This window comes from Seriola lalandi, unplaced genomic scaffold, assembly GCF_002814215.2.
Source record: "Seriola lalandi dorsalis isolate HSWRI2012SDOR001 ecotype SW California unplaced genomic scaffold, Sedor1 jcf7180002054375, whole genome shotgun sequence".
Lineage (NCBI taxonomy): Eukaryota > Metazoa > Chordata > Actinopteri > Carangiformes > Carangidae > Seriola > Seriola lalandi.
In genome coordinates, this window is record NW_019524928.1 from 171,079 (window position 1) to 185,497 (window position 14,419).

At 41.0% G+C, this 14,419-nt stretch overlaps 1 protein-coding gene across 1 annotated transcript; it reads left to right on the plus strand.

The window, feature by feature from the left end:
• lmnb2 (lamin B2) lies at nucleotides 1-14,191 on the plus strand. The gene is made up of 13 exons (XM_023408870.2): nucleotides 1-418; nucleotides 2,920-3,056; nucleotides 3,205-3,361; nucleotides 4,448-4,573; nucleotides 5,080-5,178; nucleotides 5,766-5,837; nucleotides 5,924-6,049; nucleotides 6,168-6,388; nucleotides 7,188-7,425; nucleotides 7,599-7,706; nucleotides 9,330-9,449; nucleotides 9,601-9,678; nucleotides 11,031-14,191. Exons 1-13 carry the CDS (start codon nucleotides 206-208, stop codon nucleotides 11,064-11,066), a joined length of 1,731 nt encoding a protein of 576 aa, XP_023264638.1. The 5' UTR covers nucleotides 1-205; the 3' UTR covers nucleotides 11,067-14,191.
• The last annotated feature ends 228 nt before the right edge of the window (nucleotides 14,192-14,419 follow it).

Consider the following 14,419-nt stretch of genomic DNA (forward strand, 5'->3'; position numbering starts at 1 on the left):
GGCGTCGGCCATCTTGGAATCACATCACTGTTTCAGGCAACTGTCTGAGCCATTGCATGAGCATACTACTCATTGATTTACGCCGTATCGTTTACAAAGAAGAGGAACCGTTTCTGTATTTTTACTTAACTAAAACATCCGATACCTTTTTTTCCTATTGCTCACCGAGTGACGAAGCAAACTCAGGATTATCGAAAGAACCGTTATGGCGACTGCTACTCCAAGCCGTGAAGCTGGCCGGTCGGCGGCCTCTACACCTCTTTCTCCGACCCGGATCTCTCGTTTACAAGAGAAACAAGATTTGCAGCACCTGAACGATAGGTTGGCCGTGTATATCGACCGTGTCCGGTCCCTGGAACTGGAGAACGACCGGCTGATGGTCAAAGTGTCCGAGAAAGAGGAGGTGACTACTAGAGAGGTGAGTCTTAACAAAAATAGTTCAACACAGGTTGGACTGTTTGCACTCATCTTCACGGAGCCTCAGAGTACTCAGATCACCCGGCGCATTCAGTCTTAGCTTACAGTGAATCTAGCTAAGCAACACATACCCACGTGTTGTTAAGGACTCGATAGAAATGTCATGTGTGGTATTATTACAAAACAATGTTTATTATCTAACGCGAGTAAATTTGTTATAAAGCAATACTAATTATTAACTAACATGTCTTAATTTTCCTCAATTATGGGCGGCAACTGACCATAAGAACATGGAAAATTGACTGCCCGAATAGAGGTTGTATTCACAGCCGAGTGCTCTAGTTTATCAGTACAAACGGTTATTAAATTCGCTTAACAACGTTTTTACTGATAATAGTACGTATGGTACTGCATTTCCTAATCTGTGTTCAAATGTAACGGGACCGGGAGTATTTAGGGGGTGGTAATGCGCGCCAATCTAGAAAAATTCCCGTAGATTTTTCATTGTGTACTGTACTCAATGACAAACGTGCGTAGGCGACATGATCTTGAAACTTTACAACACTTTCAGTAATTTTAAGTCATTTTAGTTTGTGCAGTTTTGGTAGTGAATAACAGTCGTTAAAAAAATCTTTATGCTGAAAAATGCTGGTTGTTTGTTTGTAAAGATCCATGAAGATTTAGGTGTGAGGTTCCCAGCAAAAAGGGGAGTTATTTATTTTCACTTTCCATATGTAAGTAACACAATGACAGAATGAGTGGCTTTTTTGGTCTTAGGTTTCTTTCTGTGATAAAACATCTTATAGCAAAAAATCTTCAAATCAGATGGGGTCAGTGTAGTAGTGACAAATCTCTCTGACCAATCAGTAGTCTGCTTTGTTTTCACATCATCTTTTGATATCACCTCAGCTTGTTTGAACCTTGGTGGTGGTGATACCATAAACGTACAGGTTAATATCCATAACTTTTTCCCGATGTGAAACCAAAAGAGTAGAACCTAGAGCTGGGTGATCTAACGATCTTATATTGTTGGCGATGTTATTTTGGCATATGATTTACAAAAAAAGTTCAGTCTCTGCTAACCAGCCCATTGTCAACTGTTAAACAGCTGGCCTGCTAACTGCAGCTGGCGATGCAGCCTCGGTGAGGTTGACATAACACATGCACAAGTTCTCCACCAGAGCAGAACAAGAACCACCGTCAGCAGCTGCAGTCCAAGATTGTTGAGTTATAGTCAGTCCACAGATCGAGAAACCTGCTGCAGGCAGGACAACCCAAAGTGGGACGAGCCGAGGCTAGCTGGTCAGCAGCAACTGAACTTTCAAATCAAAATACGTGGATAAGCACCTCATAAAAAAATCACTGCGCGGTCCAAACACATGCTCCATATGAATTAAACAAAAAGTGTGATTGGTAGTGACACAATTTGTAAACGGAGGACAGCATTGTGGGCGAAGAATAGCGGCAAGCAGACAAAAGATACAAATCACAACTTCCAGTCAGGACTTTCACGATTAAATCAGAGCGGATACAGGATCGTATCAAAGATAGTGGATTGTGATCCTACCCCAAAAGATTGTCATATGATCTTTTTTGCCAGATCGCCTACCCCTAGTTGAGCCAGTATAATACAGCGGAAAAGGGCCATTAGTCATATCAAAGTAAGGCTAGTGTTATACACTATGTATTTAGGCATCAAGAAATTAACTGCTTTGTTCTGTGAGTAAAAGTGCCGTTTTGAGAAAATAACTGCCCATTCAGAGCTGAAGAGCTAAACACACTTGTGAGCTTCAAGCTCATGACGGGTGTGCATATTTGAGTTTACATGTGTGAACAAGATGTGACGGAGCTTCCTCCCTTTTTCCCACAGACGTCCCAATTCTTTAAGCAAGTCTTATGTCTGTTTTGGGGCAAATACAAGTGAAACACTCTGCCTGTCCACTGCCATCTCCCTCAAAGCAAATGTGGCTCATTGGGCAAAATCTGCTTAAATAGCTGTATATAGTTCATATCTTGTTGGAAATTCAATCAAATTTAAATTTTTCTTTTTTCACCCATAATAGCTGTTTAAGCCTTGTAGAAACCTGACATCAGAATGTGTCCTCACATGTATCTCGAGTGACCACTTGTGGGCAGAGCTGTTCATTTCGGTTTGAAAAGACCATATGCGTTGGTGTTTTTAACTGTCGGGAGAGAGGAATGCACTTCCTGTGCCGAGTCTGCCAGAAAGAAGAAGAAGTCCAAACAATACAGACTGGGTCTATTCCTTGGCATGGTCCAGGGAAATATATCTCTGTGGGCTTTTTGAGATTCAGACATCATGGACCACGCCAGATCTGAGAACATAAATGAGCATGTCATTCCACTTATGGTGGTGGACGTCAGTTGAGTAGGCAGTCCTTCAGTGTGGCCCAGGACACATTAGTGTACACACTGCTAAAAGAATGTGGCTACATTGGGTGCATTCACACCTCTAATGCATTTCTGTGCTCTTCTCTGTAGGTGACAGGCCTGAAGTCTCTGTATGAGGCAGAGTTAGCTGATGCTCGGCGGGTTTTGGATGAAACTGCTAGAGAGAGAGCCAGGCTCCAGATAGACCTTGGCAAGGCTCAGTCTGACCTGGAAGAAGCCACACGCAGGTAATATGATACAGTACACCTAATTATCACACTGGTCACATTGCTTGGCATCAGATGAGTCTGCCGACCAGATAAGCATTTGGAAACGGGGTCCCTGGCCAGTTGAATGCAATAACTGTTTTCTCTTCCCTCTGTCCATGTGTTCCAGTGCCAAGAAGAAGGATAGTGATCTTGCTGCAGCGGTGTCCAGGGCCAGCAGTTTGGAAGGCCAGCTGAACAAGAGTGAAGCATCTCTATCTACAGCTCTGAGTCAGAATGCTGCTCTGACTTCTGAGCTTGCTGATGTCAAGAGCCTGCTGGCTAAGGTGTGTACTGCAGGGTTTCCTGTTAAAAACAAAAAAAAAGGAGGCAATACAGGAACTAGAATTGGTTACAAAGTCTGAGGAAGCATTGAGTGTACTTTTACAGTGCTTTACTACCCTTCAGAGAGGCTAAAAATCTAATCAACCAACTCCTTGGAGTATTTTACCAACCAACAGAAGTGTAGTTCACACCAGGAATCCTCTTATTATAAGGCAGCAGTGCTAATCACTGCCCCACCCAGCCAAACTGATCCCCACAAGTCCACACTTTCTTGGGAAGAAGTATAATTAGCCAAACTGTTAGACTTTTGCACAGTGAGGTGGTGCAGGGGGGCAGCCCAACATGATAGTGATGACAGAGTCAAACTGAGACTGTGTGGAAGGGTAGACAAAATGTGGGTGCATTCTTAAAGCTACCTTACACCGTGTGACTTTGGGCTGTTTGAGATGTAAGTTGATTCAGTCGTGGGAGAAACATGATCAGATCTGTGGTCGTCAATCAAAAACAGTGCGCTGTTATTTTACTGGAAGGTCTCACATTATGATCCATTTCTGAAAACTAGCTCCACAGAATACATGCGCCTTTAATCAATGAAGCTTCAGACCCACAAGAAGTTCTTGTGAACATTTTGACATAGTGTGAGCAAAAAGTGAAAATTGTATGTGAGCAGAGAGCAGTGTGGTGATGACATCATTCACTGAGCTTCACACTGGATCAAAACAGGATGAAATCAATTTAAATATCTCAAACTTAACAGAAGTGAACAAGTGTAACACTTTTCATGTTGAAGTTTCTAGGACGTCATATTAAAAAAGGTATGTAGCCATCACACGTTGTAATTAGCCAGTGTGGCAGCAGTCTTAATGTAATGGTAACTTTACGACACCCAGGAACAAACCAAATTCAGGATCAATAAAACAATAAATCCATTTTCATCCCACTGAATAACGTAAAAAAAAAAAGTTATTCCAGACCGACATCTATGTAAATCTTTTCAGCTTGTGTACAACAGTGTCATGAGTTAGTGTAACCCTTTTTAGGAGTTTGTCCATGTGCTGAAATTTCTTGTGGTGTTACATGGTGTTTAGGCGGAGGACAGCCATGCTGTTGCTAAGCGCCAGCTGGAGGCGGAGACACTGATGCGTGTAGACCTGGAGAACCGCTGTCAGTCGCTGAGTGAAGAGTTGGAGTTCAGGAAGAGCATGTTCGAAGAGGTAAGGAGTGTGTGTGGTTTGTGAAAAGCAATGACATCTGACTGCCACAAATTATTTCCATTATCAACTATTCCACCATTTATTTTTCTGTTCATTCATGTGGAGAATAATGACAAATTCACATTTCAAGTCTGAAAGAAACCACTAATTTAATCTGACTTCACAAATGGCATAGACAGTTAAACAGTTATTACATTTGTCTTAAATAAAATGACTGAAGTAAAAGTATTAAACAGTGGTAAAAGGTTTTTTTTTAAAAATAGTGCAGTTTTTATTCAATAGATTTTTATCTTTTATGTTCAAAATGAACATTTATCCTTCAGGTCTCAGTTTAGTTTTCCGCTCTGAACACATTAACCATAAACCCTTTGTGTTTATAGACTGTTTAGAATGAAAAATGATCACCAACAGTCACATCAGTTCATTTTAACAGGTCAAAACTGAGACATTTCTATGGCATTAAGTATTTTCTGAGTTGCACCCCCATCTTTCCCTTTGTTGCTCAGGAGGTGCGCGAGTCCCGGCGTCGACAGGAGCAGAGAATAGTGGAGGTGGACTCTGGAGTCAGACAGGACTATGAGTTCAAACTGGCTCAAGCTCTGCAGGTATGTTGGGGGCTGAGTCCTCTGTGGTGGGGCGGGGTGATAGGAGCAGTGTTGGGCATCCATGATGATATTGATAGTAACGGTATGAAATTTCAATATACTGTTGTGCTTGACAACAGCCAATCACATGGCGCATGTAAATCAGTGATTGTCATTAATTTTCCTCTGCAGATTGAAAAGGCGTTTTTAAATTTGGAGTCTGTCTTGAGATGCTTTTCACTAATGTTTGTGAATTCAGTGTTCTCTCCTGTGTTATAGTACTGCACATGTGGCTACAGCCATCTTATTGCACTTACACATTACCACAATATAAATCTGTTTGGCAGGGCTGTTCAAACATATTCACTCACAGTGAATGTGACAAGAGGATGTCTGTAGATCCTTAAAACTCTTAAAATGTCTGCAAGGAAACTGAGCAGATGCCAAACCAAACAAATCATCAAATAATCTTAGATTTGAGTTTTGTCTGTCTAAGATCAGACAGCAACAGTGTTGTGACTACGATATGGTTCTGTTATTTTAGTGACGGAATATTTACTGTGGAAATGTGAGAAATCGCATTAATCAGGTTTGTGTGATCTCACCAGGACCTGAGGAGGCAACACGATGAGCAAGTTTCTCTTTATAAGGAAGAACTGGAGCAAACCTTCCAGGCCAAGGTGAGAGACGAATCTTTTTCTTTTTTTCCACCTTTGTCTTTTAATGCTCTGACTCTCACACATAATCCGTTGTGGCCTCCCTCTAGTTGGACAATGCCAAGTTGTCCTCAGATATGAATGACAAGGCAGTAAGCACAGCCAGGGAGGAGGTGCAGGAGGCGCGTATGAGAATAGAGGGCCTTTCCTATCAGCTGAGCGCCCTGCAGAAACAGGTACTGCTTTATGACCACCTGTACAAACAAATAAAGCACTTTGGCCATTCAGCTTCATGAATGGCATTGTAAGTTAGCTCCACTAACTGACGGTTGTGCTGGTTGGGTGTGTTTATAGGCGTCTGCCTCTGAGGATCGTATCAGAGAGCTGGAGGACCTTCTGTCAGCAGAGCGAGACAAGCACCGCTATGCCATCGAAGGAAAGGAACAAGAGATGAGTGAACTGAGAGAACGGATGAACGCTCAGCTCAGTGAATACCAGGAGCTGTTGGACGTGAAGCTTGCTCTGGACATGGAGATCAATGCATACAGGAAACTGCTGGAGGGAGAGGAGCACAGGTACAACACACACACACACACACACACACACACACACAGACCTAGATTAGATATGACTACATATTATGTGAATCACCTAATGCTGTTTTAAATGAAATTGAGTCTCAGGTGAGAGGGTTTGGTTGTAGCAGAGTGGTGTTTGATTTTCTTGAGTTTCCCCCAGGCTGTCAGTCACTGTTAATATGTGTGAACAAGGATGGTGGTGGTAGACTCGCTGCTGTTTGCTCTACTGTGTGTCTGTGCACCTTATGTTTGGGATGGAGCCTCTGGAATTAAGACTTAAACTTCTTAATGCTAAGATAGCGGCAGTTTAATCAGCCTCACGTCTGAATAAGCTGCCTGATCACTTTTATGTAAATGTGGGGACGACAGTCTGCTGAGTTGGGCCTGGTAACATTTTCAGCACAGCACACGTCTGAACTCAGTGTCGTCAGATTAATGAAGAGAAAAACGTTCAGATAACGAAAGCGAAATGTGTCTTATCGTCTTCTCAAGTCGCCGTAATTTGTTATGTGTGGATGAATAAATGAACAAGATGCTTTACATGCAACATCTGAACAAATAGGAATCAATCTATTAATATATTTACTCTTTAATGATTAAATTATCAATATAAACAAATAATTTTCCTAAAAGAGCGAATTGACACCGTGTTATCGTCAGTCAACAGAATAAGCTCAGATTCTCTAAACATTTTGTCAAACACTTATTCAATCGACGTGTCTCTCCTGTCGGCTGACTGACCTCGTTGTGTGGTGGATAGCCATTAATTCACTGGTGGCTGCTGCGCTTCTTTCAGGCTGAAGCTGTCCCACAGCCCATCGGCTCGCGTCACTGTTTCCAGGATAACGGGCTCTTCCTCCTCCCGCTCTTCCAAGAGGAAGAGAGTGGAGGTGGAGGGCACAGACATGCCGGAGGTGGGCAGAGGAGAGGGGCAGCTGCTGGTGTCTGAAGAGGCCACCGCTAGCGGAGCGGTCACCATATCACCCACTGACATGGATGGAAATGCGGTCACACTGACCAATGACACTGAGCAGGTACGCAAGACAGGACGAAGACTAGCAGCTGGTGATTACCAGCATCGCCATTATAACAGTAAATGCTGATCATGTTAGAGTTCATTAAAATGGTGTGTATGAGTGGATCAGTGATTTGGTGTTAAAATTGAAAAGATGCTGTGCTCACATGTTAATCTTGTTGTGTTTTGCAGGACCAGCCTCTGGGCAACTGGAGGTTGAAGAGACAGGTTGACGATGGGGAAGAGGTCGTCTACAAGTTCTCCCCAAAGTTTGTCCTCAAGGCGGGACAGTCAGTCACGGTGAGAAATATGAAGTAGATATATACAGAAAATTTTCATACTTAATCCAAGTGATGTGTAGGAGTGCTTTCAAGATGTCAGCCAACACCACAGTGAATGCAACCTAATGAAAAAGGACTGTTAAGAAACCACAGTGTCACGCAGGTAGAGCACAGGGCGCAATGTGAAAGTTTGTGTCTGACCTACTTTCTATCAAAGAAGTAGTGCAGGGGGGTGAGCTGCCTCTGTCACTGTTGGCACTAAGGAAAAAAGATCTAAATGATCTTGTTGACACTTCTGTCTTTGATATTAGCTCAGAAGCTAAACTAGTTTCATGGACTGGTGAATCAAACAAAGTCGATATAAAGTTTCATATTAATGACTGAAACTGATTCTGCCAAACAACATTTCTGTAACTTTCCCTGACATAAAATACCAGCTAAAAGGCTTAAAATATTGATGAAACATTTAAGAGAATCTGGTGAGTGTTTATATCAAGCATGGAGCAAACAAACCCTTCTGATGCACTGTGTCTAAGAGCATTATGCAATAACAAGAAGCCATGCATAAAAGTTTTTGTACAGCGCCTAAGTCAAATGAACAGGAAAGACTTTACTGAGAGTTCTCTACTGCTCTGGTGAGGAAGGATACTTTATCTGCTTGAATATAAGGCACATTTTTTTCTAGAAATTAGGTTTGAAAAAGTCTGTATTTCAGGATGAGCCAATGACATGTTCATTACATTAGATTTTCTGTATTGAATTGAGAGTGTAGCAGCGGAGACAGTTGAGAAAGGAGACGGCGCACTGAGAATCATTTCCTGTATCTGTGTCACATGGTGTTCGCCCCCCTCCCCGCCCAGCCACAGGTCTGAGTCTGTTCACTCCAATGGGAGAAGTGAACATGATCACAGATTATGGTTCTTTCGCCCCACAGTCGCCAAAATAAATATTGGATCACTTTTTCACAAGCCACAGATCTTCTGAACACTCTGACATTTAAATGACATTTTCAGACAGATAAGACACCTGTCTCTGTCTCAGCAACAAACTCTGCGTGCTGCCGACGTCACTTTCCAACCGCCCGAGTTTAGAGGGACCTATACATGCAAGCACAAATTAAAAGTTGAAACTGAAATAAAACTTTTATTTCTTATATTATTGTTATTTAACTTTTTTTGGAGGGAAAACAGAGTATTGGGCTGATATGATCTTGTACTGGGTTGATCAGATATTAAGCAGCAAAATCAGGCACAAATTCAAACTACCTAGTGTTGTATTGTGTTGTTGAACAGGCAATCACAACCATGGCCACGCCCACTTAGGACACAGGAAGTGTTTACTATTTCTTACCATTGGCACTGCTCGTAATGCATCATCTTTTGTTCTAGAGTGTCTGGTGCCAGTCTAACTACTTTTACAGAGTGTTGCATTATGGGTTGTTTTTGCCTTATTAGGTTGCGAGTGAATAGTGAGTGTTTAGATTTGTGGTGCGCTCATTTTAATCTGAAGGAGTTTCTGAAGACTGGTGCAACATGTTCTGCTGCCACAGAGAAAATAAATTCACGACAAGTGAAAATGAGTTGTTGCTGCAGAAATTAACATTAACTGACACATGATGTATTGACTTGACCTCTGTACACAGGTGTGGTCTGCTGATGCTGGCGTGGCCCACAGTCCACCATCTGACTTGTTGTGGAAGAGCCAGGCTTCCTGGGGAACAGGAAATGACATCGTTACTTCTTTGATCAACGCTGATGGCGAGGTAAAGATATCAGTGCATGACTTATTACACAGACCACCATGTTATATGTTGAATGATGTTCGTGTGTGTGTTAGCCTCGGTGAGGGTTGTACTTGAGCTTCGCAGTGAGGTGTGTCTGTTGAGTCATGTGGTCTGACTGACTGTCCTGCAGGAGGTGGCCAGACGAAGCGTAACCAAGACTCAGGTAGAAGTAGAGAACGGAGAAGAAGAGGAGGAGGAGGCACAAACGGTGAGTTTTTTTCTTGCCAGATTCACGTGTGAAAAACTTTTTTTCTTCATCTTGTTTCATTTCCCTGGTTTATTTTATTTCTATTTTCACCTTTGACATCACGTCATATTTTTTTCTTTTGTCCTTTGGTCACACGTTTGTTCATTTCTCTGAGTGAGCTGCTTTCAGACAAACTGTTGTGATTTGTGTCGTGTTTTATATTTTCACGCTTGTGTTCTTGTTTCTTCTAACTCTGTTTTCATTTTCTTAATTGTTTTTATCTTAAAACAAAAGAAACAAGGGTCAATGACATGTCTTTTATGTCTTCGACAAAAGACACTGTCTACAGAAAATCATCATACCTCTTTGAAATAGTTACTTTGTCGTACAGGCTGAGATCAAAATTATTTCCAGCTTTATTTACTAATTTGCACAAACGGCATCAAACTAACAAAAAACAGTTCAGAAAAATATTACGAAATGAAAACGAGAATATCAGGGTTGGAAAAGTTATCAGTTCCCTGATTTAATACTTCATAGAGCCTCCTTTTGCATCAATCAGTTTGGATATGTCCCCCCCCTCTCACCTAGACTGGTGAATCTCTGCCCATCCTTCTTTACAGAATTGCTCAGGTTCAGCCATAAAGACTTGTAACTCCTTCAGCTCCTCTTGGTAGCTTCTCTGCTCAGTGTCCTCCTGGCTCGGATATCCAGTTTAGACGCACACACTTTCCACTTCTTAGTGAGGCTCTTAAAGTTAAAATCTATGAATGAATTTATAATGAATCACTCGATGGTCTTTTATTCCTAGATGAAAGAAATCCATAAGACCCTGCTGACTGCCAGTCTGATGTGTTTTAGAGGATGATGTTTAAAGGAAAGGCCAGTTACTTATACTCTAACATACATTTGTAAAGTACTTCTTTAACACTTAGGGATTTTGGTAAGAGGATAAGCTGCACCCTCCTGTTTATCTTTAATCATGTAGAGCACTGTGTAATTGTAAACAGAAAAAAAAGGAGGTGTTAGGATTATAGATTATTAATCATCTATTAGATGCAAAAATCAACATATATGATCTGTTGTAACAGGGTCCACTAATGCTATGATCTGTGAAGGTATCATGTTTAATATGAGGCAGGTAATAAAATAAATTTCCCACATGTTTTTATGTCCAAAAATGTCCGTGTTGCCAAATGTGGCTGATATATCATCAGATGTTGTATCGCACCTCAAACTGCATCATCTGGCTTCTAATCGTTTCTTCTTTTCTTAACCCCACTTGTTTTTTTTTTAAATAAATTGAAGTATGTATAATTAATATAAATGCCCCACTTCTTCTGATGATCTGAACCTGTTTGTTTGTCCTTCAGGGCAAGGTGTCCTCCAGAGAGTGTGCCATCATGTGAAGCCCTCCTGTGCTGCTGATGGCTTTGACTTCCCCGTTTTTCAAGATGCTCTCAGATGTGATCCTGTCCATTGCCTCATCGTCATTAGGTTTTTATTGTTCGAGACAATGTAAGAACTTTTTGGACTAATGGACTCTGTTTCTACTGCTCTCCACATTTCTGGGCCTGCTTTAATATGTGTCATTTCCCTACATGTTACCAGCAATGCCAACATCTGTGCATCACACAGAGATGATGGACCTAAACTGTCAAACTGTGGTGTTGCAACTGAATATTTCCACCTCTACTAATAGTTCTTTACATGTCGATGCTTCCTTCCACTGGCTGTCTCTCATTCTTCTGCACTGGGCATTTTGGTTTCATCCTTCATGACCAGCACAATGTATAACAAGGTCAAGTAAAATAACCTGTTACTTGAGTTGATAAGGACCTCCTTACTTTCTATAGCCATAAAGATATAATGATTTAATAACTTTACTGTTGAACCAGTGATGAGCAGTTCTTCATTCGATTTTGGAGAATTTTTTTTAATTTTTATCTTCTCTAAAATCAAGACATTTTTGACCATGAGGTCTTAAAGTGTTTCCCATCCGTTTTTTAAATTTAATTTCCAATGGGGGAAAAAAAAAAAACATAAATGATGATGATGGTATGATTTCTGCTGAGGGTTTGTTATAAACAAGCATGTTCCCTTATATCTGGAGATTATGATTTATAGGTGGGGACCTCTCTGTAGCACCACAACACTTCATTTATAAAACTCTGTTGTCACATATTTTTATCAAAAATTGCAGCTCCTGTGATTTGGATATTATTTCGATGACTTGTTCAGCAACAAGTGTTGTTCCTTTTACCCCGACAGATTTTCCCCCGCTGCACATTTCCTTTTTGAATTTGTCTGTCTTTTGTCTTCCTGTGAAAGATTTGCACAGAAATGCCGTTGAAGCTGTGTTTCAGTTAAGTGTTAACTGGGCTCCCGACAGCAGGACTAATTCTCCTTGAACAGAAACACTACAGATTCATCAACCTTTTATTTCTGATGGAAATTAAATGGAAAAAGTAGAGACGGTTCTCTCTACGGCCTTTGTCAGGTCTGTAGTGCAAAGCTTGTTGTTAACCCAGTGACTGCAGGTCGGGTTGATCAAGTAATCAAGATATTATCGAAAAATCAATATAGCTAAATGCAATTTTTTGATAAAGGTAAAACGTGTCATTATAAATGAAACACTGTGGTGCTCCAGAGACGTCCTGACCTACAAATCATAATCTCCAGATGTAAAGAAATGTGCTTGTTAGGAACAGACCTCCAGCAAAAATCTCATCATCATAATTTTTATCATTTTTCATTGAAAATAAAATGCAAAAATTACCACTGCCAATAAAACCGTGACTCATATCTGTCAAAATAATCACAATATGATTGTTTTTGCACGTCGTTGAGCTGTACCTGCAGCAGCCCAACAAACCCCTTCGATATGAGCGACCTGTAAGCTGCTAGAAGCTGCGTTGATGCCTGCGAGGCAATTAGGATCATTCACAGTGACCTGGTAATGAAAAGCTCAAAAGTGAACACTAGAATCTGAAGACCTGCAACACATAAAATTTAAATAAACTCCCCAACAGTGATGAGGAGCGGTGACCTGTTCTTAAAGCAGAAAAGGTATCAGGGTTTTTTCTTTTTTTTTGTGTGCGTCTTATCATGAGCGCCCCGTGTCAGTCGTCCGTCTCGCCTCTTGCTGACTGAGCTCAGAGTCCACTGATGCTCCGATCAATCATCAGGCAACAGACAAAGCTGCTCACAGAGCTGTAGACCAGACCACTAACAGGAAGTGCGTGCATACAGACAGGAGAGAAATGAAACTGAAACTTAACTTAATCTGGTAAATCATGTCATGTAGTTAGCAGCTGCAGACTGGAGTCTCTAACGGTGACGACCAGCTGTCTCTTTAGGAGTAGATCCTCATGCAGCCCCTGTACGAAAGGGCTGCTTTGTTAGATAAGCACGTGTGTTTGCTGCCATATAACTAGTTAACTCATGTGTTCAAATGTTTCTCATGACATGTCAGCCCTGTTGTAATAAGTCAGCAGGTTGTCAGTGCTCGGATATTGATCGGTCGGTGTGGCCCAGATTCTCTCTGCTGGCTCGGTCCTCCTTGAACCAGGCGAAGCCGCACCGAGTGGGTGGAGAGCTGGGCCACTGAAACAACACAGCTGTGTAACTGGCTTTGTCAATCTGAAATATTAAACTGACGTAACATTGCCTCAATTTTTTTTTTTTTTAAGTACGCACAAGGTAAACCGTGGAAACAACACTCGTATGATCCCGTGTGAGGTGATGCTCTGATGGATTATCTCTGTATTCTCATGTTAGTTTGGATTGCAGTACGTTGTACGAGTGTTGCTCTCACACCTTGTGTGCCACCTTGGGAAACTCAAGTTTTTCTTGTGTGTTTGTATGCTGTGCTTTACATTGCTAGTTATTTTTCTAGAGTTATTGTCTTATGTAATCAGTTTATTTACATGAATATTTCATTTATTATTTTGTGTTTCTGGGGTGCTAAAGTCTGGGTGTTCAAGACCTAAATTGAAGAGTAAAAATTTACTCTTGGGCTCAAATGTATTTCAGGATTTTGATAAAATAATGCTGAACAACACTCCTGTACTGTTCTGCTGTGAGGGTATGAATATATATGTTTCATGTGGCAGAAACAATGACTTATAGTTTAATAATTGATTAGAAACCGCCTTTGAACATCTGAATTAGATGAAGTCTGGCAGTGTTAGACTAACTGTGACTATAACTATGATTTCTCTGTAACTGTGATTACTCTATAAAACTGAGACATTGTGAAGTTTTGATACACGATGGTGATTCAGTCCCTCCAGGATTTCTCAGTGTTTCAGTTTAAACACAAGGATTAAAGCAAAATCAGCTGATTCCTGCAAAAACTGGTGAAACTGCTAATACTCATTTCACCAATCACTGCAGTCTCATATAGAATGTAATTTAATTTAATATAGGATCTTTTTTATAAACCAAAGACAAATAATTTTCAATCTCAGCAAAAATGACTTTCCTGGAACTACATGAAGTTTTTTTTGGTTTTTTTGCATATTAATGTGCATGATTATCAGTTTGTTCTTTAAACAATGACACGTTTTGCAGCTGATTTTCAATTTCTAAACTGTATTGAAACGACAGTTTTAATGACTCAGATCCTGGAGGGGCTGATGAATGTCTTGGGTCTGATTGGTTCTGTTAAAATATAGATGTGACTGTTTCTCATGGTTCTTTTAAGAACTTTAAACACCCGAGTCTTGACCTGGTATTTGTGGGGAGGGAGGGGGTGGGT

Coding starts and splice junctions, on each gene's coding strand:
- lmnb2 (XM_023408870.2), top strand. CDS start 206: ATGGCGACTGCTACTCCAAGCCGTGAAGCTGGCCGGTCGGCGGCCTCT. Junction 5,838..5,923: donor AGCAAACCTTCCAGGCCAAG/GTGAGAGACGAA, acceptor GCCTCCCTCTAG/TTGGACAATGCCAAGTTGTC. Junction 7,707..9,329: donor AGGCGGGACAGTCAGTCACG/GTGAGAAATATG, acceptor CTCTGTACACAG/GTGTGGTCTGCTGATGCTGG.